The sequence below is a fragment of the Camelina sativa genome, chromosome 6 (assembly GCF_030686135.1).
Source record: "Camelina sativa cultivar CO46 ecotype springtype chromosome 6, ASM3068613v1".
NCBI classification, from domain to species: domain Eukaryota; kingdom Viridiplantae; phylum Streptophyta; class Magnoliopsida; order Brassicales; family Brassicaceae; genus Camelina; species Camelina sativa.
Genome location: NC_141885.1, coordinates 4,247,124 through 4,268,954, shown reverse-complemented (window position 1 = coordinate 4,268,954; position 21,831 = coordinate 4,247,124). Strand labels below are relative to the sequence as shown.

The following is a 21,831-nucleotide window of genomic DNA, read 5'->3' as shown; positions in this document are numbered from 1 at the left end:
GCCCTAAGATACGAACCCAAATAAGTAAATCCCATATGAAAATCCTATATGATAGACCTTGGTGGGACAAATTACTACACAATCGAAAATTCTTATTACATTTGTGATGCAAGAAAAGACGTGAAGGCTTCATATTTCCACCATACAATAATGAAGATAAACAGAATGACTTTGCCTGTCAGGCTTGTGGGCAATATACAATTGGTACAATCTATTAATATTGTAAAGGATGTACCCATGTTGACAACACCAAATCTTACTTCAACAAAGAGTGTGTCGAGTCACCCATTGTCTTCATATCCCCTTTTCACCCCAAATTTCCTCTCCAGCTTCTCTGATTCGATACAATGACGTTTATGACAAGGGAATACCAATATTGCCATTTTTGTGGCAAAATGATAATTAAAGGTTTAGTTTACTATTCTTTTATTTGTCATCTTATTTTCCATCTTTTTTGCACCTGAAAACGGGATATGAAGACAAATTTTGCGGAAGTGATGATAACAAATTTTGCTTCTACATATGTCACCAATGCAATTCTCTTATCCACAGAACTTGTGTAGACTGACCGCGCGTCATACAAATATCACGCCACAACCATCGTCTCCTTTTTACTTCTTCTCTTCCTTCTGGAGAATGGTCATGCGGAGTTTGTCGTCAGGTGCTTGACGGAGACTTTGGAGAATACTCTTGCTCAAAAGATTCTGCTTATGCAGTGCATTGTAGATGTGGAGTGCGAAGTGATGTATGGAATGGGAAAGAACTTGAAGACCAACAATAAAATGTATATGATAATATTATGAGGTATTTAATTATTATTGTTATTTTATTTTTTTAAAAATAGGTCGGATTGTTTCATATGTCACCAAAGTGCACTTATCTTTTCGGTCAAGGGTACTGAGAGAACTTCAGAGTTAACCGTGCTTGAGCTGGAGTAGTTTCAGGATGGGTGACCTTACGTGAAGTATTGTCGGAACTGTGCGAGTGAGGACAAAACACAAGGAAAGATCATGTGGTGATTTGTAGAGACGGTAAACAAGTCTTTAAAGCATCTCGGGCGTAGCAAATTGACCATCGGATATGGATAGGCTCACGGGCCTAGTGAGAGGATGTGAGGCCCATTAAGGATTGTGGGCCCATGGACTGGGAGTGGACATGGAACTCACTAAGAGGTGGTGGTCGGGGCGGTACAAATACAACCTAAACAACCTAAATGATAATAAATATGCATAAAAGAAGATATAATCAAGCTCTAAAAACACATTAAAGTACAAGATATCATAACAAGAAAAGGAAAACAAGAGGACCAACTAGAATGCGGAACATTGCAAAACACCATGACGACAAGGTATTAGTTGAATTTACATATATTTGTGAGCATGTAGATGATGGATCAATGACACTTTCATCTTTCCTTGGGACAATTTGGAGAGAACATGTACCTGTCCTACTTAATGATTGGAGGCACTTGCCTCATCAGACTAGAGACACACTATGGGAAGAGATTTAGACATTTTTTGAAATTACATATTACTTATAGTAATGCTTTTGTCTATATAAGACTATAACATTCAATTTTGTTATAGGGGAGGTTCAATTTGATCAAAGATTGGCAATGACACATCTCATTTCTATCTTTTATAAAAATTTCTCAAATAGAAAAATAAATTAAAATAACATTAATCACATCAACACATGTTCGCAATGCAATAAATATTGGTTCTATCGCCCAAAAACAAATCTACTTTATATCTTATATAAAAATAATTGCAGATCAAAAAATAAAATGAAAACAACATTAATCACATCAGAACGCGTGTTCGCAATGCAATAAACATTGGTTCTATCGTCCAACGACAAATCCACTTTCTATCTTAAATAAAAAAATTCAAAATTCAAGAAAACATTACTCAGATGTTATAGAAAAATATGAATATTGCTCATATATTATACATCTTCTAGAAATTATTCATTTATTGAGTGCTCTGGTGTTATTACAATTATCAACCTAGGTTCAATTTTCATTTTTTGTTTCGAAAATATTAAAAAATACACATCAGCAAACTATTTCACGTCATACGACGACTGAGTTATAATGTTTCATGGCTGACATATAACAAAAAGTAAACTGAAAGTAAACAGCTGAATTTTATTACTTGATGGTTGAGTTATAATACTGAAAGAAAAACAAAAGGTCTGGTAGATTCATATGACAGCTGAGTTATAATGCTTTGTGGCTGACTTATAACAAAAAATAAACTGAAAGTAAACAGCTGAATTTTAGTATTTGACGGCTGAGTTATAATACTCAAGGGAAAACGAAAGGTCTCGTAACAAGAAATAAACTGAAAGTACACGACTAATTTATATTATTTCACGGCTGAGTTATAGTACTTAAGAGAAAACGAGAGGTCTCTTAGATTCATATGACGACTGAGTTAAAATGTTTCGTGGCTGACTTATAACAAAAAAAAACTGGAAGTAAACAGCGTAATTTTATTACTTGACGGCAGAGTTATAATACATAAGAGAAAACGAAAGGTCTCGTAGATTCATATGACGGCTGAGTTATATTGCTACTCCATTGTATAAATAACTCAGCTGACACAAACCTTGTTCGAGAACATGTAGCTCAGCTTTAGCTGATGGCTCAACGCGTTCAATCCATAGTCATCGAGAACCAACTTCACAAGCTTGTCTTGCGTTGTTTCCGCATTTATTTATACAACTCTACACCCACTATCGTCGGTGTTAAATATATACTTGTGTTTCTTTACCCAATTACTGGAAACAACAATTACTGGAATTGGATCCATGAACGAAATTGAAGAAGAATGAGGAAAATAAAGTTATGGATATCTCTGTTGATGTGAAGAACAAGGTGAAGAACATGTAAATCCGTCACTTTTGAACCATGTGAAGAACAAGAGTCGAAAAAAGACGTTTCGTATTTCCTTAGAACATGATGACATGGAATAATGCATCCGAAGTGGCAAGTCAACCACCAAACGAACATATAAATCAGCCTAATTAGCTATCAAACAAAATTTTCACTCAGTCGCAATCATGAATGCTATTACAGTAATTAAAAAACAAAAAACGGCTGCCAAACTCAGTCGCTTAATGTCATAACTCAACTGAGAATCTGTAACTCAGCCGTAACATTTAATAAGTCGGTCGTAACTGGATGATATTCTAGTAATTAATCTTTTGCTACTAAGTCAGCCGTAAAATAGCCGATTTTTCCGATAAGTCAGCTCATGACAGTTGAGTTATAGTATTTAATCATAACTCAACCGTAACGACATCTCGTAAGTAAGCCGGTTTTAATAACTAATTCAGCCGTGTCGAAGTATTACTCAGCCAAGTTTTTGAAAATTCAACTATTGGATAAAAACTCAGCCGTACTTATGGCTTAGTTATGCTCGTAACTCAGCCATTTTCTCATAACTCGGACATATATCATTAAGTCAGCCATAACTATAGGCTGAGTTATGCTCGTGATTCAGTCAACCGCTCATACCTCAGCCAGCCGGAGAAAGTTAATTCAGCCGTGTTGAAGTATTAACTCAGCCAAGTTTTTGAAAACTCAACTATTGAATAAAAACTCAGCCGTACTTATGGCTGAGTTATGCTCGTAACTCAGCCATTTTCTCATAACTCGGACATATATCATTAAGTCAGCCATAACTATAGGCTGAGTTATGCTCGTGATTCAGTCAACCTCTCATAACTCAGCCATTTTCCATAAATCAGCTGCAATATACCATAAATCAGCCGTCATTACCGTTGTAGCGCTTTACGGTTGAGTTATTTAATACACGTCAGCGACTTCTTACGTGGCGACGTGATTTGTCTGACATGGCAATAACATTTTTGTAATTACGTTTTTTTATAATGTGCAACAAGGATATGTCGGGTATAGAAAATGGACTCGAAATATGATAGTAATAAAAAAGTTTTGTATAGTTCTGGTAATATTACGTAAAATATATGACACGTGAGTAAATCTTCTAAAATTCAAAGATAAAATAAAATAATATTAAAACAATATTAATCAAATCATAACACTTGTTCACAATGCAATAAACATCGATTATATTGTCCAACAAAAAATTCTACTTTCTATATCAAAAAGTAAAATTTTAAATATTAATCACATCATAACGCGTGTTTGCAATGCAATAAACATCGATTACATCATTAAACAACAAATATACTTTCTATCTTTTATAAAAAAAAAGTAGCATATTAGAAAACTTCTGGAAAAACGTTTCAAAAAAATTTCTTTTAAATCTTTCAAAAAAAGTCGAGATGAAAGTACCAAAAACTGGAAGAGAGGTAAAAAGAAATAAATTGTGTTTCTCGCTTATGACAAGAAATCAAGGAGCATAACTTACTCGATAGTAAACCAAGAAAGATCTAGAGATAGTAGACCAAGATGACTTCAGGTAATTTGAAAATCGTTAAGAATTTCGATAACTGTTGAGCTTCAGGTATTTTTTTTTTTTTTGAGAAAATGATCTCGTATAAATTTTTATTTGGAGAAATTTTCATGTAATGTTAGTCGAATAGATGATACACATAAAATTTCACATATATAATTAAACAAAAGTTTAGTCAAACTTTTCCAGTCACTTTCATAATTTCAAAATTATCTAGATTTCTAATTAAAGTTGAGTTTACTTGCATGCATGTGTCACTTTTTGTTTCTCTTCAAACATTTTTAACTTAATATTTTTGTTAACATCTAGAGTAAAGTTCTTAATTAAAAGCTCAACAATTTTCAAAAACTTAAATTTTTTTATATTTTCCATTTTCATATATTAAATTCTTTGAAATAAAATAAGCATATAATATTCACATGTTTCTCAGTTTCACCAGTTTCTCCACTACCAAGATCTAGAGATAGTAGACCAAGAAACTGAGAAACATGTGAATATTTTGAATTAAATGGTGAAGTTTAAATCACTTAACTGCCATTTTAAAGGAGTGGATTAGGAGGGCGCAACACATACAAATCCTTTTTCAGATAACCCAGAGGGAAATCTGAAGACTCAAACAAACTGTTTGGCCAATATATAATTTATTTTCTGATTTTGAAACGTTTACTATAAATATATTAATAAGCATTTCACAGAATCTGATACTTAAAACTTAATGTCTTACTTAATTAGGCATCTCTCTTAATTTGGGTAGTGGTTTGGACGGTTACAGTCTGCTACATTGGATACGGGGAATTTCTGTAAGTTGTTTCAAAGCATGGTTCTCTGAAGCCAATCCAAAAAACAATTTCCTGGTTTTGCTCTTCATTCTAACAATAGGATTATTAATGTATTGTTGTAACGTATTTAAAAGATTATTTTTAAAAAAAATCTTACTAACTACGTTAGAACAATTTTAACAATCTTTACTGATAAATTATTATTAGAATGAAGAGCAAAATATAGTGTGTTATGAATATACATGTTCCCCACGTTGACATGCACGAACGTTTTTTTTTTTAAAGGAGTTTTAGATTTAACATTTGAACAATGCATATATATATATTAACATTGCATAGATCCTTATTTTAACAATGCATATATATATATATATATATATATATATATTAACATTGCATAGATCTTTAACATTGCATAGATCCTTATTTTAGCACGGATAACACTTAACTTAAGAGTATTATAAATTATAATTTTTTCACTAAAACAAGCCACCGGACGGCTTTGCTGACTAAGCACAGCACCAATGCCCACCTTCGAAGCATTACAATGCAGTTCAAATGTTAGAGAAAAATCCAGTCAAACAAGGATTGGAGCAGAAGTCAGCTTTCTATGACCCTATAGTAGTTTGAGGGCCGAGACTTGGGATTCCGAAGACTATGGTGGTAGATGAGTTTGATCGATACTATAGGAGTTTGTTTGGGTACACTCTAAAGTATCGATCAAACTCTTCTACCCCTATAGTCTTCCGAACCCCAAGTCTCGGCTCTGAATATACTATAGGGTCATAGAAAGCTGCGAGCTGCTCGAAAAGTGATGCGGAGCGAAAGGTGGTGGCAGCGGTGAGAAACAGAGACGGAAGTGAGGCTCTGTTTTGTGAAGGTAAAACAGAGCAAACAGGAGAGGAGAGGCGAACAAGCGGATCGGAACAGTGAGTGAGAGTCCTCCTCTCAGGTCTCGTGCAAGACAAGATCTTATGGGCAATTTAGATTGCCTCTTTTTTGTTTTTTTCTTATTCAAATCAATGGTGTCATACATAGGTGATCACAAGCTCTATTTATAGAGTTGTGTAACGACTCACGAAACTTGATCCTAATCTAAGAAGATAAAGCCAAATAAAACCCAAAGTTTATCCTAGATAAAACCAAATCAAAAGAAATAAAAACCAACACCGACTCTTTCGTGATGGGTACGCAAACGACTACTAAGGCCCATCAGAAGAACAATGTCCGCTACATCAAAAAGTCCTGACTCGAGCATCTGGTCGACCCAGTTGCACATGTGCTGCAACACAGAACCGACTCCAAAGATGGAGCATTCGTAGAAAGACTCGAATTAGGAGCGAAAGGATCAGTTTCTGGGTCAATTCGTTGGGCAAGGAGAGCATGGTTAAAGGATTTGGATCCACCCACAATGATAGGGAGTTTCCCGTTGGAAACTTTAGATATGGACAGTGTCACAAAAGGATTAATTTTTGGGACAAAACATTGGGAAGGAGAGCATGGTGAAAGGAGTTAGATATATCCACCCACTATGATAGGGAGTTTCCCGATGGAAACAACTATAGATTCGGATATGGATGGACCTACGTGCCAAGAATGGTCATGGAATCCACTAAAAAAAATAGGCCCATAGACCAGAAGTGGACATGAGGCCCAACGAAAGAATTGACGATCGGACGTTACAAAATTGCAACTCATGTCACTACAAGAAAACATGCAAATAGCGACTGCACTATTAGTCACTGTCTAGTCGCAAAACGATGTGTTACGACTAAATAGCGACTAAAAGCAGTAATCGTAAATCGAGAGTCGCTAAAATAAATAGTCGTAAAATTAGTCGCCAAATAGCGACTACATTACGACTATTTTGCGTAGTCATAAATTTAGTCGTAATGTAGTCACTAAATTTAGCGACTACGGTACAACTATTTTATGACTATGCTAAAATAGTCACAATGTAGTCACCAAATTTAGTGACTAATTGATGACAAACTTACGATTATGTATTTAGACAATATTATATTTATACTGCATTAGATATATATATATATATATATATAATTTTAATAATAATATATTTTATTAATTATTTTTAAATATATACTCCATCCGTTTCAAAATATAAGATGTTTTAGAGAAGTTTTTTGTTTCATAATATAGGATGTTTTCAAATTTCTATGCAACTTTTAGATTAATTTAATATTTTATATTATGCAGTATTGTTTCTTATTGGTTGAACTTGTTAAAAGTAAAGACTTCTTAATCTGCATGCTTTAGTTAAAACATCCTATATTTTGAAACGGATGATGTATAAGTTATTGAATAACAGGTTGTCTTTGGAATGAATTGATATTAAAAAAAAAAATACTATATTTATTATTATGAAACCATGATATAAAAAAAACTGTATTACAAAATAAAACTAAAAAACATAATTAAAAACAAGAATACAAAAAATACATCATACTACTAAAAAAAAAAGAAAATAAATATTGGAAATGCAGAAACATCAAGGGTTAATGTTTGAAGCGAGGGAAAAGGAGGTTGCTTTGCTTTCCCATATGAGAAGTCTTTTGCTTTTGAGATGAATGCTAAAGATTTTGACCTGAAGCAAACTGCAGAGACCGAGACAAGGAGAAAGGAAGCCTAGCTGATGGAAGCATCTTTTAAGGAACTTAAAGCGAGGGAGAATGGGCTCAGATTGCTTAATGACACCATTAGAGAGAAATCAGCTGAACTGGAGAAGAAAGAAGTTTGCTTACATATACATAAACTGGATTTAACAAACATAAACGAGGGAGAATGAGCTCACGCTGCTTACATACCTTGAAGCGAGGGAGAATGAGCTCAGGTTGCCTATTCATGAAAAGGACGAGATTGAAATTTCTTATTCAGGTTACTGACTTCAATAGTATCCATGTCAATCTTTAACACCCACAATGGTGTCGAACGACACCAACCCAGAAATCCCTTCAAGCTCCTTCTCGCCGCAAATCCCTAATCCACTACAACCATCGATTTTTTGATCGATCTAACACTAAAACAATAACACTTACCTAGATTACAGCCATGAGAGAGCTTCCTTGTGTCTCCCAATCCACCACCAATCTCCCATCCATCCCCTCACACATGAAGAAGATGGATCTCCCTTCTTCTCCTTACTTCCCAGCCACAGCTCTCCCTTCCACATCCACAGATCTCCCCAAAAACACCAAGAAGATTCCTAAAAACTCTCAAGATCACTCTCAAACGCTTTCTCTCATTTTCCTCTTTTTTCTCACTAAACAGCGACCAAAAGCACCTCCCCCCCTTGACATAGGTCGCTTCTCCACTTATATACTCGGTTTGGACAACCAAATAAACCAAACCAACCCAAAATCGCGAAATAAAATAATCTGGTCGAACCAGAAAAGCTGGTGTCGACCGACACACCTCTGGTGTCGATCGCCACCCATCCCCAAATCACACTATTTGGTTCACGGATGTTACAATCAAAAACCAACGTGTGGCTTTATAAAGATGTTGCACAGTTTTTTTTTTCGTTGGACAAAAATATGCATAGTTTTATTTATTTATTTATTGTTCAAACCCCCAAACGTAGCAAACCGGCCGTCGGATATGGATGGGCTCACGGGCCTAGTGAGAGGACGTAAGGCCCATTACGGAAGGTGGGCCCATGGACTGGGATTGGACATGGGGCCCACTGAGAGGTGGCGGTTGGGGCGTTACAAAAACAGATAAGTCGACAGTCAAGGCCAAGAGGTGTTGAAGATTTGAGCAAGACATCAAATCGCAAGCTCACTCATGTTATAGCGACGCCACATTCACATACAAGGTGGAGATGTGGTAGATGGTCCGTATCAAACTGATATTGGGACGTTGAAAGGGTTTCCATAGCTGATAGACACAATGGCTTGATCGGCTTATTGAAAGGAGGAGGGTGTTTGAAGGGTTAAGGTTGGACATGGTTTTCTCGAGAAAGTTTGGGTAACCACACTTCTATGGTAACCATATTATAGTATCATCAAGTGATATTATACATTCATCATGGCAAACAAGTTTTTAAATCTTTCACAAACTAATTTTGTTTTCAAATTAATTGTGTCCATGACTAACCATTAAGACGGCTACATGGGATAAAACATTAGGCAATGGATTGATAACTTCAACTCTCTTCAGAGTTAAAGCCATCGAAAGTATAATTTCTGTGTATAAAAATAGTAATTATTAGGCAGTGGATTGATTCCTTCCGGAAATTACAATCTTGGCAAATGACTAATTGAAATTTGTTAGCTACTAATTAAAACTCTACAATTCAATACTACTCTCTCCTATATGATTCTTTAGAAGATGCTTTCGAACGTTTTTGTTTCATTTTTTCTGTTTTAAACCGAAACTTTTAATATAATTAAAACTTCTTGTGACTATTAATAGTTTGCAGAAGTAGTTTTGTTGATTTTTTTGTTAGATAACAAATGTCAAAAAAAAAAAGAGGATAGTTTAATCTCTAAATTCTTCTACTTTTGACTTAAACATATTATAAAAAACCATTATATTCAGTATAGAATCCTTAAAGCAAAGAATCGACAAATAAATAAAACCCATTCCTATAAAGCAGATTTATGGACGACAAAGCGGAAGAAGATCCGTGTAATTAACACTAACCATACCATTGTTCACATTTAAGAGTCACTCTTGTTTGTTCCCACACTACTTACTTACATAGAAGTTACTTAGTCAAATTATAAATGGACTAAAACAAGTAAGTTGTAATTGATTTATTTAACGTTTCTTTCGTAGATGGTAATTAAGAGTTAGATAGTTCCCCGAGAGCTTAGCTTTAAGCTTTATGTATATATATGCCTGCAAGAAACTCAACAAACAAAGAGTTGTTATACGAGATGCCTCATTAAATAAAGGGTCCCTTAAATAAAAGGCCACATCTTACATGGATTGATTCAGTGTAACAGTTTCCAAATAATAATCACGGTAACCCGTAAGACCTTCTTTTATGGACCGGAGAAAGAGCTCTGGTATGCATGTGTTGGTCTGATAACATATATTGCAAGAAGTGTAGAATTCGAAAGCTTTTGTCAAGAGTACCAAGCACAGATACTCGATCGTTTCTCAATACAGTAAACAGTAGCAAACTTTGCAAAATACTAGATTACATATTAATCTTTTTTTTTTCAAGATAAATTTTTTCTGTCCTCAAAAAAATCTGACAACGACGACGAGTAAATTATTTAAGTTATGCAGATAACATGTATATCATAGAACGAACACCAAAATAAATATAGAACAGAACCACGACGAGTATCATAAAAAGAAAACACTAACATCAAGACTTCGAGGAAATGACAAAGTAGCGTAAAATTACTAGAGAGACTAGGGTGGTGGTAAATAAAAATTTTGGGATCCGTAAAAATTTTGAAGATGGGTACTCCGAGGTCTTGGGAACATAAGGTGATGAAGATGGGAGTGAGACCAAATCTTCAATGAAAGGAGATAAAACACAAATCTCGGAAGAAAGGCAACAGAGGACGCGTGTCAGAGGATAATACTTGAACAACCTCTTCTTATTGTCATAAAAAAAGAGATGACCCTTCTTACAAACCGTCAATGGCCTGAACCAGACTTGCCATGGTTGAGAAGGTACAAAACTCCGAAGACTGATGGAGTAAGTGTGGCTCCAAGACATATCTTGTGGGTCCCAAGCACAATATTTCTAGTGTCCAACCAGAGCTATTATCGGTTTTGGCAATGGTTAAACGGTCATCAAGGTTGACTAGTTGGTCTGAGTCGCAGCAAATAGGGGGAGTTGGGATATGATGAAACTCTTTTGAAGATCCAAAGCCAGTATACTATGATAAAGGTAGATTGACCCATTGATAAAGGTAGACTTCCTTCTTGCTTCAACATTGTAAGGAGGAGGATTCAGTGATTTCCGCCATTCCCCAATATTGACATCAAGGATCTCGCAGAAAGGGTTAGGATCGAAAAACATCCTCACTACTTTATAACTCCCACTGACTACGTCCCTGCTGAATCCCATCACCCAATACGCAGGAAAAGTATTCCACCAATAATCTACCATACCAGTTGTAATTTCTAAGACACATATCTTATCACAAAAATAACATGTTGATCTGGTGAGAGAGAGAGAGAGAGAGCTTACACGTGGAAAGGGGGCGACCATATCGGGTATCCACTGGATCTGGCCCGGAAGGGAAACTAATGGATGCTCCGGTACAAGGAACCTGGTACGGGGATGCAAACCAAACCTTCACATGTCAGCGAGGGTCGTGTGGTGGCGTCATCGCAGTGTAAATAGACCACATCGATCTCTTCGAATCGCGGCGTCTCGGACCGGTGGTCTACGGCCGCCAGGATTTTCGGCATCTTCTGCCTCTGAATTTTCATACGCCTCTCCGCGAACCCCCTCGACCCTATAATATATCTCCATTGTTTCGATACCGTTTTGAATTCGAATACGGATTTCAAGGGCAGTCGGATGAGAATCTCTTCCACTAGATCGGCGGCGGCTTTGGTTTTTTTTCTTCTTCTCTCGTTCTTTTTTTCTTTCTTTTCCTTTTTTTTTTTTTTTCTCTGTTGTGAAAAAGGGAAAATAGTAAATCCTGCCATGAACACACAGTAGCATTCTTCCTCTCCAATGCCACAAACAGTTCAAACAAAGACCATTTTGTCCTCACTCATGGTTTCAGACTAGTAAGCGATTTTCCATTTAAACAATTAATAAACGATTAATTTTTTTCTTTTTCGAAGTGACATAAAGGTGGCAGAGGGATTATTACTTCATCGGGCATCGCAACAGTTTGGTTTCTGTAATCAAGAGATAACCAATCTCTTTCATCAATTCCCTTCTACGGTGTAATCAACCACCGTTGCTCCCAGCCGCCGTCAGAGGGGAAGCCTCGGCTGATAGTTCCCATGTTACCACCCCTGGCGATTGGTATGTTTTTTGTTGAGTTTTCCCTTCTTTGCGTTATATCATTGTTTAATTTTTGTTTACCCTAAGTTTAGTTTGTTTCAGTGGCGAGTTGGAGTTAGATGAGCCCGTTGTTTCGGAGGAATATCTTACCGCCGCCCCGGAGAAAGGTTAAACTCTCAAGTCTAAGAACTAGAACCCGTTTGGTTTGTGGGTCCTAAATAATATGGATTAGGGTAGACAACCGATCCGATAGACATGCCTTTCAACATTTTTTTGCAAATCTCATATGTATTTTTATATTTCCGTCTTTCGGTGGACATGTCCACCTTCTTTATATTTGGTTCATGACAAACAACATTACCAACTTCTACTCTTCTGCAGGTCGGGCGCCGATGCAGACGCTGGTAATATTGTCCGTCCACCGATAACATCATTATTTTACCCATATTAGCTATAGTTTTCATATGTATTTAAGACTAATTTAATGAGATTTCGGGTATAAAAGGTCTATTATCAAGTATTTCAGGTTTCAAGAAGGTTTTACAGGTTTTATAGCAAAAAGACCAAAAGACAAGGAAAATACGTTTTAGGAAAGTTTCATAGCTTTACAGTACGGGCCACTTTTGAAGACCTTCCACAACTCAAAATATATCATGCTTGGTATCTATGGAAAGCTGGAAGAATCATTCTTTCTCCTCAAAGTGGAATCAAGTCAATCCATTCATTCATCCGGAAATTATGCCATATTTACCGAGACGTGTTATAAATCGACGTGAAGAGAAGCAACCAGACGATGACCAGCGACCATCACCACGGCCCAGTCCAAGCCTCCTCCACGGTCCCGAAGCCTCCTTCGCCGCCCCTTGTCCTGCACTTAAGAAGAGAAGACGTTTCTACCCTTACAAAATCCTAATCCTAAAACAAAACCCTATAAATACTCTTAAGACCTAGGGTTTTCAAGAGTGCATCTTCTACAGCCCTTGGAGCCGCCCTAGCCACGACCAGAGAAACTCTTTCTCTCTCGCTCACCATCTCTCTTGAAGCTTGAAGATCTGCCATCAATCTTTCTTTCTACTCTTTCTAGTTCTTTCATACTATCATTGCTTTTGGGATCAAGTAACTTTTGTGACAAATAGAAAAGTTTCCTTTGAACCCCTTTTTGTTTATTGATTCACTTTTGATGCTATACTTTATAATATCAATGTTGTTTCTTTGCATCATGAGCGAGTAGTTTACTTTGTTGGGTTCTATGGGGTGATTCAAGGGGAATTCATAGGTTCGCTTCAATTAGGTTGTTAGATCTTATTTTCGGTTTTATATTAGAGTTCTTTTGGGACATCTTTATCTTAATGCTTATGCTTGGATTGATCACCAAGTACTGATCTAGAGAACGGGAGCGCTAACCGCGTTATCCTACTTCTCCGAACTAGTGTTATACCGAAACCTTGCTCGTAACCTGCGTAAGTTGAGTTACGAAGTTTGGTGAATGTATCGAACTTGTTTAACTAGCTGGTTGACATGCGTTGTTGCCTGCGAGAGTTGAGTAACGGAGTGTAAAGACTTTAGGCTTTCATTCTATGAGAATAACTTGTTAGTTCATTAGTGTTTCGTAGTTGAGAACCTACACCGAAAATTAGTATTTACTTGTTAGATCTTACACTTAATATTGCTTAGAACAATGAAAACCCTTAGATGACTCCCAGAACGCCGAACGCCTTAGTCTTATAGTTTTAAACCGTTTTTATTTATTTGCAATAGTTATTAGGAAAACCAAAACCCCAATCTCTTATTCAGTCCTAGCCATAGTTCTTTCTCTTATAATTCAATTTGTGTTTGCTATTACTCTCTGTGGGATCGATCCTAAAATACTACACTGATTAACTGTGCACTTTCAGTCGTTGTGTAGTTTTTTCAGGTAAAAGATTTGGAGTGAAATTCTACACACATCAGACAACTATCAGAAGCCAAGGTATAGGTCTTATCAATTTAGTTATTTTGTGTGGAAGTTTGCTGTTTTCATAAGTACAACATTGCAGGTCTGATCCCCGGTTTGTCTTCGGTGGACCAAATACAAAACCAAAGGTAGATGTCCACCCATTGCCAAATACAAAACCAAAGGTAAATCATCCTCTCCATTGTAGGTCCGATCACAGGTTGCCTCCGGTGGACCAAATCGAAAATCAAAGGTAAATGTCCACCATTTGTCTTTCATGTTGTGATGTTTTTTCTGCAATCCATTGTCAATCTTGGCTTCTTCATGGTGGTTTTGATCTAACAATCCTAAAATAAACAAAGAAAGCGAATATAAACAAGAACCACACAACCTAGGCACTCGATGCAAGCATTCGAGTACATGATCGGGTGGGGTGATCGAGTAAACAAGGGAAGCAAGAACAGCCCGAAAGTATACTCGAATCAGGTGATCGTGTACCTATTCGGGTAAGGGATAGAGTGATGAATAGAAATGTAAACAATCTAAATACGAAAGCTCCTAAGGATGGGGCACTCGACTCCTAAGTGTTCCTGACCAATATGGATATCCTACATGCCTCAAGCAAATATTCCCTAGACAATGAATCTCTAAAATCTTGTTAAAACACTCTCATGATAGAAACAATCAACCTTAAATCACTTCCCTACCCAACTCTCGTTGGAGAAACATGACCAAGCAGGCAATACAAACCGATCCATTATTGTCAATAAACCCCTTACTCATCTAATCTCTTAGGCTAAGTGAGTAAATCTCTAGCATTGATTGATTCAAGCATTTCATCTAAACCTCTCGGTGCCACCCGAGTAGAGACATGATCAGGCGCGTCGAGTACGGTGTCGGGTTGACCCTCGGGTTCTTCCCTTTTTTTTATAAATAAATAAATATGCAAAAATAGAAAATAAAAAAGAATAGATAGATAAAACTTAAAACAAATTAAATGATACCTTTGGGACTTCCTCCCAAGTGAGCTTGTTTAAAGTCACTAAGCTTGACTCTTCATGCTCCTTAAGCATGGGATCTAGGAGGGGGAAGATCTGGAATCCTCTCCACTGTAGTTGGCTGATTCAATTGATTTCCCAAGTCTTGTCCAGGTTCCACAGAAAATGTCTTGTTGACTTCTTCAAGATGTTTGACTTTTCTTTGCTTTGTCTTAGTGGAGAAAGCTTGACCATCAATAGTTGGCCTCTTAATTCCCTTTTTGACATCAAACTCCATCTTGAAGTGGTCCCCATGCTCAATTCTAATCTTGCCTTTCTTCACCTCAATCACTACACCTACTGTTGCCAAGAATGGTCTCCCCAGGATTAGTGGATCATCTGGTTCATTATCCATATCAAGGATCATGAAATCAGTAGGAACTTCCACTCTTCCAATCCTGAGAGGCAAATTTTCCAGGATCCCAATCGGATGTCTCATTGTTCTATCAGCTAGAACCAAATACAGACTACTTGGTTTGAAACTGCTGAACCTCATCTTATTAGCAACTGACAGTGGCATGATGCTGACTGAGGCTCCCAGATCGCACAAGCAATTTTTGAAAATCTGAAGTCCTATAGAGTATGGCAAAGTAAAAGATCCAGGATCTTCCAATTTCTCTTCGATTCGCAGCTAAGGATCTAAGCACACTCCACTCCTGAGAATCTCTTACCCAATCTCCTTGACAGCTTCCTTAACCTCAATCTCCAGCTGAGCTGCCTCCTTGGTGACAAAAGTTTAGGAGATGGAGCTTTACGCTTGGCCATACGCTATGCAAGCGCCTCTAATTGGATGTCAAGAGCAGCATTGAACCTTTCCTCTAGTTCCCCTACTGCTACTTCAAGCAATTGAGGTTGATCTGTCATCTGAACATCTACACGATGTATCATCCGATCACCAACATCGGGTAAGTCCTCGAGTTCAGCCTCGGGTAGTTCTTCAGACTGTGATTCTCAAACCAGTGCTCGATCATCAACTCGATCATTCTCCTCGGGTAAAGGCTCGGGTTCATACTCGGATATGTAGTACTTGGCCTCATTTATCCCATAGTGATCCATAGCCTCCCCATCTTGAACATCACTGTCCTCAGTGAGGTAGTCCTCATAATCATCATCAAGGAAAATGGCTTGGGCAGTGGCATAATCCTTCGGGTTCTGAACAGCTTTACCTGGAAGCTGGTTGATTTTTGGAGATGGTTGGTTGTTGTGGTGGCCCTCTAGGTATCTCAGCTTGGTGTTGAGAGAATCATATTTGGCAGTCAAGTCGTTGTATCCAGAATCGATCTTGTTGCTCATCTCGGCAAAACGTTTGGCATTGTCCATTGCAGCCGATGCTTGACTCTGGATCATTTATTGAATCAGTCCGCGTAGATCATCTTCTTGGGATTGGTTCTGCGGGCTTTGTTGTTGTTGGAATCCAGGTGGTGCAATTGGTTGGTAGTTACCCGAGTATTGCTACTTAGGAGCATAGCCTTGATTGTACTGAACAAAAGGCTTTTGCTGACCTTGCTTTCCTTTGACTCCGGATGGGTAGACTTGGTCTTGAGGATTAGCAACATTGGGGTTACGGTAGGACAGGTTTGGGTTTGTTTTGTAGTTGTTGTACCCCTTGTTGTAGCCTCCTTGGTTGTTGATGTAGTTCACATCCTCAAGCTGCGCATTCTCCCCATCTAGTTGCAGAAACTGCTCTTCCTCGGAGATGGCATGGACATGCTGCTGTTGGCTTAGGAGCTTATCCAACTTGTCATTGAGGGCCTTCATATCCCTCTTGTACTTGGCATCTTCCTCTCCTGTAGATCGCACATTGCGATCATATTCCTCATTATAATGCCTGTCAGATTGAGCCAAGTTCTCCACTAGGTCCCAACCTTCATCAACATCCTTGTTGAGGAAGTTACCATTGCTTGCGGTGTCCAGCAACATCCGTCTCCTGGGGAACACTCCTCTGTAAAGTGTACTCAGCAATGAAGCATTGTGGAAGCCATGATGAGGACATCTGGTAGTGTATCCCTTGCAACGTTCCCAAACTTCACTGAACGTCTCATTGCTCTTCTGAACAAAGCCGGAGATATCATTTCGCATCCTTGCAGTTCTGGAGTTGGAGAAGAATTTGGCTAGAAACGCCTTCTTGCATGCTTCCCATGTGATGATGGACTCCTTGGGAATTGATTTCTCCCATATATGTGCTTTATCTCCCAAAGAGAATGGGAAAAGCCTGAGCTTGAAACCATCTTCACTAACTCCATTTATCTTGGTTAGGCTACAGAGCCTATAAAACTCATCTAGATGATCCAACGGGTCCTCCATTGGCAATCCATGAAACTTGTTGCTTTGTATCATCTGGATGAGACTACTCTTGATCTCAAAATTGTTGTTCTGGATAGCAGGTGGCACAATGCTATTTCTTTGAGTGTAAGTAGATGGAGCATCTCCTGCTCCTATGTTGGTCCTCGCTGGAGGAATTGGTGGACCGTTCATCATTTCTTCCTCAATTGTTGTTGGTTGTGGTTGCTGAACTTGTTGTTGTCGTAGTAGCCTAGGTCTGTCGATGTTGTCGATGAAAGAACTCAAGTGTTGGCTACCTTTGGATCGTGTTTGCATGCACAAACAGTTGACCGAGTGAGTACATGAGGGTCAACTTGATCCAGGTGATCGAGTGACGGGTCGGGTTGGTACTCGGGTTGTACCTGAAATGCAAGACAAACAAATACGAAAGTAAACAAGTCAGTAACTAACCAAAGGAAATTATAGAACTTGATCTAGCAAGTGCTGAAATCCAAAACGTAGCAAATGAATATCAACCAAATGGCAACGGCGCCAAATTGATAACAGGATTTTCACCCAGGGTATCAATTCCCTATGCAGTTGTAGTACAAAGGGTTATCAATCCATATGGTTGTTATGCTAGCAGATAGGATGCAATCAGGCACAAGCAAGTCAAGCCAAGCAATAGTTGGGTTTGATCTAACAATCCTAAAATAAACAAAGAAAGCGAATATAAACAAGAACCACACGGCCTAGGCACTCGATGCAAGCATTCGAGTACATGATCGGGTGGGGTGATCGAGTAAACAAGGGAAGCAAGAACAGCTCGAATGTTTACTCGAAGCAGGTAATCGTGTACCTGTTCGGGTAAGGGATCGAGTGATGAATAAAAATGTAAACAATCTAAATACGAAAGCTCCTAAAGATGGGGTACTCGACTCCTAGGTGTTTCTGACCAATATGGATATCCTACATGCCTCAAGCAAATATTCCCTAGACAATGAATCTCTAAAATATTGTTAAAACACTCTCGTGATAGAAACAATCAACCTTAAATCACTTCCCTACCCAACTCTCGTTGGAGAAACATGACCAAACATGCAATACAAACCAATCCATTATTGTCAATAAACCCCTTACTTATCTAATCTCTTAGGCTAAGTGAGTAAATCTCTAGCATTGATTGATTCAAGCATTTCATCTACACCTCTCGGTGGTAAAACACCTTAGATCTAATCTCAACCTCTCGGTCTGTTGATATCATTAAGAACACCAATCTAGAAGGGAATTTATAAAACATAAATATAAAAGCTAAGACATCCTAACCGATCAAGAACACAAAATTGTCTATCCCATCTCTAGAAACCTTACTACACTACTCAGATCTCATTGCAGAAAGCATAAAAGCATAGATAAAAGAAAATTGCATTGTATTAAGAATAGAGTAGGGTAGAAGAGTATAGAATCGAAAATGCAAAAAGAAATGAAATAAAATCCTAACAAAAGTGTAGAAAGAGTTTTGAGTCGCTCAGTTCTCTCCCAGAAGCTCTCGCTCTCTGTTCTGAGGGTCTGCGGTGTGCTAGGGCGAGAGGAAGAAATGGGGGGTTTATATATGAAAACCCATTAACCCTAGCTTCCCAGTCCTACCCGAGGGTCTGCTCGATGGGGTGCACGAGGATGTGCTCGTGTTGCTCTTTGGGTATGCTCTTGGATTGTTCTTTCTATTCTTAGATCCTCCTCGATCGTGTTGGGGTTCGGACTGTTCTTCCAGCTCGATGGCTCCTTCGGGTACATGCTCGGATTTTTCCTTGTTTCACCCCTTTTTAGGCTCTAAAGCACTTGTTTTCATCCAAAGTATGCAAATGCAAGAATGCAACACCCTAAATGGCCTAAAAGTGAATTCCTACAGTTAATGACCTAAAACTGCTAAGGTTAGGGTATAAACAATGCAAAATATGGACAAAAAAAGATGCTAAAAACATGTAAATTAGAGAGTTATCAGAAAATCAAAGGTACATGTCCACCCCTTGTATTTCATGTTGTGATGTTTTTTATGCAATCCATTGTCAATCTTGTCTTCTTCATGGTGGTTTCATGATGGACAACTTTAATTCATCCCCTCCATTTCAGGTCCGATCCCGGATTGCCTTCGGTGGACCAAATTGAAAATCAAAGGTAGATGTCCACCCCTTGTCTTTCATGTTGTGATGTTTTTTATGCAATCCATTGTTAATCTTGTCTTCTTTCATGGTCGTTTCATGATGGACTAAATTACAACCTCCACTCCATTGCAGGTCCGAGCAAGACTCTAGGAATGTCATGCCTTTGGAGCAACCCATTCACGCTTTTCAGGCGTCCTTACTCCCTAATAGGTTATTTGCTACTAACCGGTATCCTGCAAAAGGCCGTTTAAACTCATACTCAAAGCCAGAGTATCTGCTGGACATCGTCGAAGTTCTCGATGGTACAGCGGAGTTTGAGTGGCTGAAAGCATTTGTCTTCGGTCCTCTATTTGAACTGCTGGTCCACAAAAGCTCCCTCTCTAGTAAGCTTGTCCACCAGCTTCTCTGTCGTACCATTGTAACTCGCAAGCTTCACGAGATGTGGTTTCTGTTTGGCGGTCATCCGATGTGGTTCTCAACTATAGTCCTTATCCTTCACAATTGCAGACCAAGATGTTGGAAACGCCAGCCGAAGGGGATGAAACTTACTGGTACACTCTACTTGGACCGAAAGAATCCTACTCCATTCAGGATATTGTTCTGATGTTGAAGCGGGACAAGTCATTGCCTCAAGCTGATAGAATGGATGGACAACGTCGGCTACGGCTTGCCCTCATTGTAATTGTTGAGGGTATACTTGTCTGCGACTCCTCAAAGGTTAGGGAAAGCAAGGAAGTAGCAGAGATCTTGAAGGACTTGAACGCATTTGTTAATTACCCTTGGGGGAGGAAATATTTTGAACGGACTATTGAGACGGTTAATGTTGGTATGTTTCACCGGACTCCTGGCGTTTTATGTAAAAAGTTGATGGGGTCCCATACAACAACACATGGATTTACCCTCGCTTTCCAACTGTTTCTCCTAAAGGCCATCCCCTTGCTGGAGACCTATCTTCCTGAAACTGACGCTGACCTCACTTTCAAAGACCGATCTGTTAAACATCTTACAAAACTGAAGTCATACCACAATGCCAACATTATACGAACAGAGAGTGACAAAAATGTAAGTTTACATGTCCCAATCATTTATCATCGTCCATATTTCTGTTATATCATCTCATTATCTATCTTGTCCAAAGCTCTGTGTCCACTGTATACTGCCCTCCGACGTTCCAATAGACCCTCTTTCCTGTGCTTGGGTTGACGAGGTCGATGATGAGCGCGTTGGTTACATGTGGAAGAAGCTTAAGTGAATCACACACAAAGATAAAGATTCAACTTGTTTTCTAAAGGAATCACACACAATCGAAAAGACAAGTAAAACAAAAGCCTAAGCTTCAAAGTGAAAAAACTCTCTCTTTTATTTTTTCAAAAAATATTATATCTTTACAATGAAGGGGAACATGAGCTTATATAGGCTCAATTTACAAATCAATAACATAAATACAAAATAAATCAAATTAATTACATAAATAAATCAAGAATAAATTTGAGAGATTTTATCAATCATCATTGATGGAGATTGGTTCTTTGTATTTAGACACTTTCTTGATGTAGCCATGAATTGATTGTCTTCTAGAAACTTCTTTATAATTTGATCTTGATTTTCCTTGAACCAATTCTTGATGAGTTGATATTTCTAGGATTGCATCACTCTCTCCTTCTTGAAAAGGTTTTATCCTCACAACAAAAACCAAAGTTTGTATTTTTTTTTTTTGAAAAATAGAATGAAAACAAAGATTTTTTTTTTTTATTTTTTTTTCAAATAAAACTGAAATTCAACAAATCAAAACAAAGTTATTTTGTATTTTTTTTATATGAATTAAATAAAATAAAAATATATATATTGTTTTTTCAAATAAAACTGAAATTCAGCAAAAAAAAAAGAATTTTTTTTTGTACTATTTTTTAAAAAACGATTTAAATAAAACAAAAATGAATTTTTTTTTAAATAAAGCTAAAATGAAACAATAAGAGATAGGAGTTTTTAGCTCTGATACCAAAATGATGAAAGCCAAAATAGGGGTGAGTCGATAGCTGGTCTAAAGGACCTCTCTAACTAACTCGGATAGGATGGAGATGAAAGATGGATCGAAGTTCGCCGCACAAAGTTGCAGAATGACTTTATGATAAGAACACAAATCAATATTTAAGTGAATCACACGCAAATATAAAGATTCAACTTGTTTTCTAAAGGAATCACACACAATAGAAAAGACAAGTAAAACAAAAGTCTAAGCTTCAAAGTGAGAAAACTCTCTC

At 37.7% G+C, this 21,831-nt stretch overlaps 1 protein-coding gene, 1 long non-coding RNA gene, 1 other non-coding gene and 1 pseudogene across 5 annotated transcripts; 3 read left to right on the top strand and 1 right to left on the bottom strand.

Moving 5' to 3' along the window:
- Window positions 1–10,391: 10,391 nt before the first annotated feature.
- LOC147942241 (F-box/LRR-repeat protein At2g43260-like) lies at window positions 10,392–12,051 on the bottom strand (annotated as a pseudogene). The gene is made up of 3 exons (XR_015560418.1): window positions 12,015–12,051; window positions 11,403–11,936; window positions 10,392–11,314 (listed from the first exon to the last, which is right to left on the bottom strand). The product of XR_015560418.1 is annotated as an F-box/LRR-repeat protein At2g43260-like (transcript).
- A 5-nt stretch (window positions 12,052–12,056) lies between these two features.
- On the top strand, window positions 12,057–12,831 carry LOC104790386 (uncharacterized). 2 transcript variants are annotated; one of them, XR_015560386.1, is made up of 4 exons: window positions 12,059–12,197; window positions 12,269–12,343; window positions 12,558–12,580; window positions 12,703–12,831. It is a non-coding gene; the product is annotated as an uncharacterized LOC104790386 (long non-coding RNA). The 2 variants fall into 2 exon arrangements; XR_768682.2 differs by lacking the exons at window positions 12,558–12,580; window positions 12,703–12,831 and having other exon boundaries at window positions 12,057–12,197; window positions 12,279–12,475.
- Window positions 12,832–17,121: 4,290 nt separating this feature from the next.
- LOC147942240 (small nucleolar RNA R71) lies at window positions 17,122–17,228 on the top strand. The gene has a single exon (XR_015560566.1). It is a non-coding gene; the product is annotated as a small nucleolar RNA R71 (small nucleolar RNA).
- Window positions 17,229–18,333: 1,105 nt separating this feature from the next.
- LOC147942239 (uncharacterized) lies at window positions 18,334–20,822 on the top strand. The gene is made up of 5 exons (XM_087455986.1): window positions 18,334–18,338; window positions 19,539–19,583; window positions 19,703–19,988; window positions 20,078–20,632; window positions 20,709–20,822. Exons 1-5 carry the CDS (start codon window positions 18,334–18,336, stop codon window positions 20,820–20,822), a joined length of 1,005 nt encoding a protein of 334 aa, XP_087312112.1.
- Window positions 20,823–21,831: the final 1,009 nt, after the last annotated feature.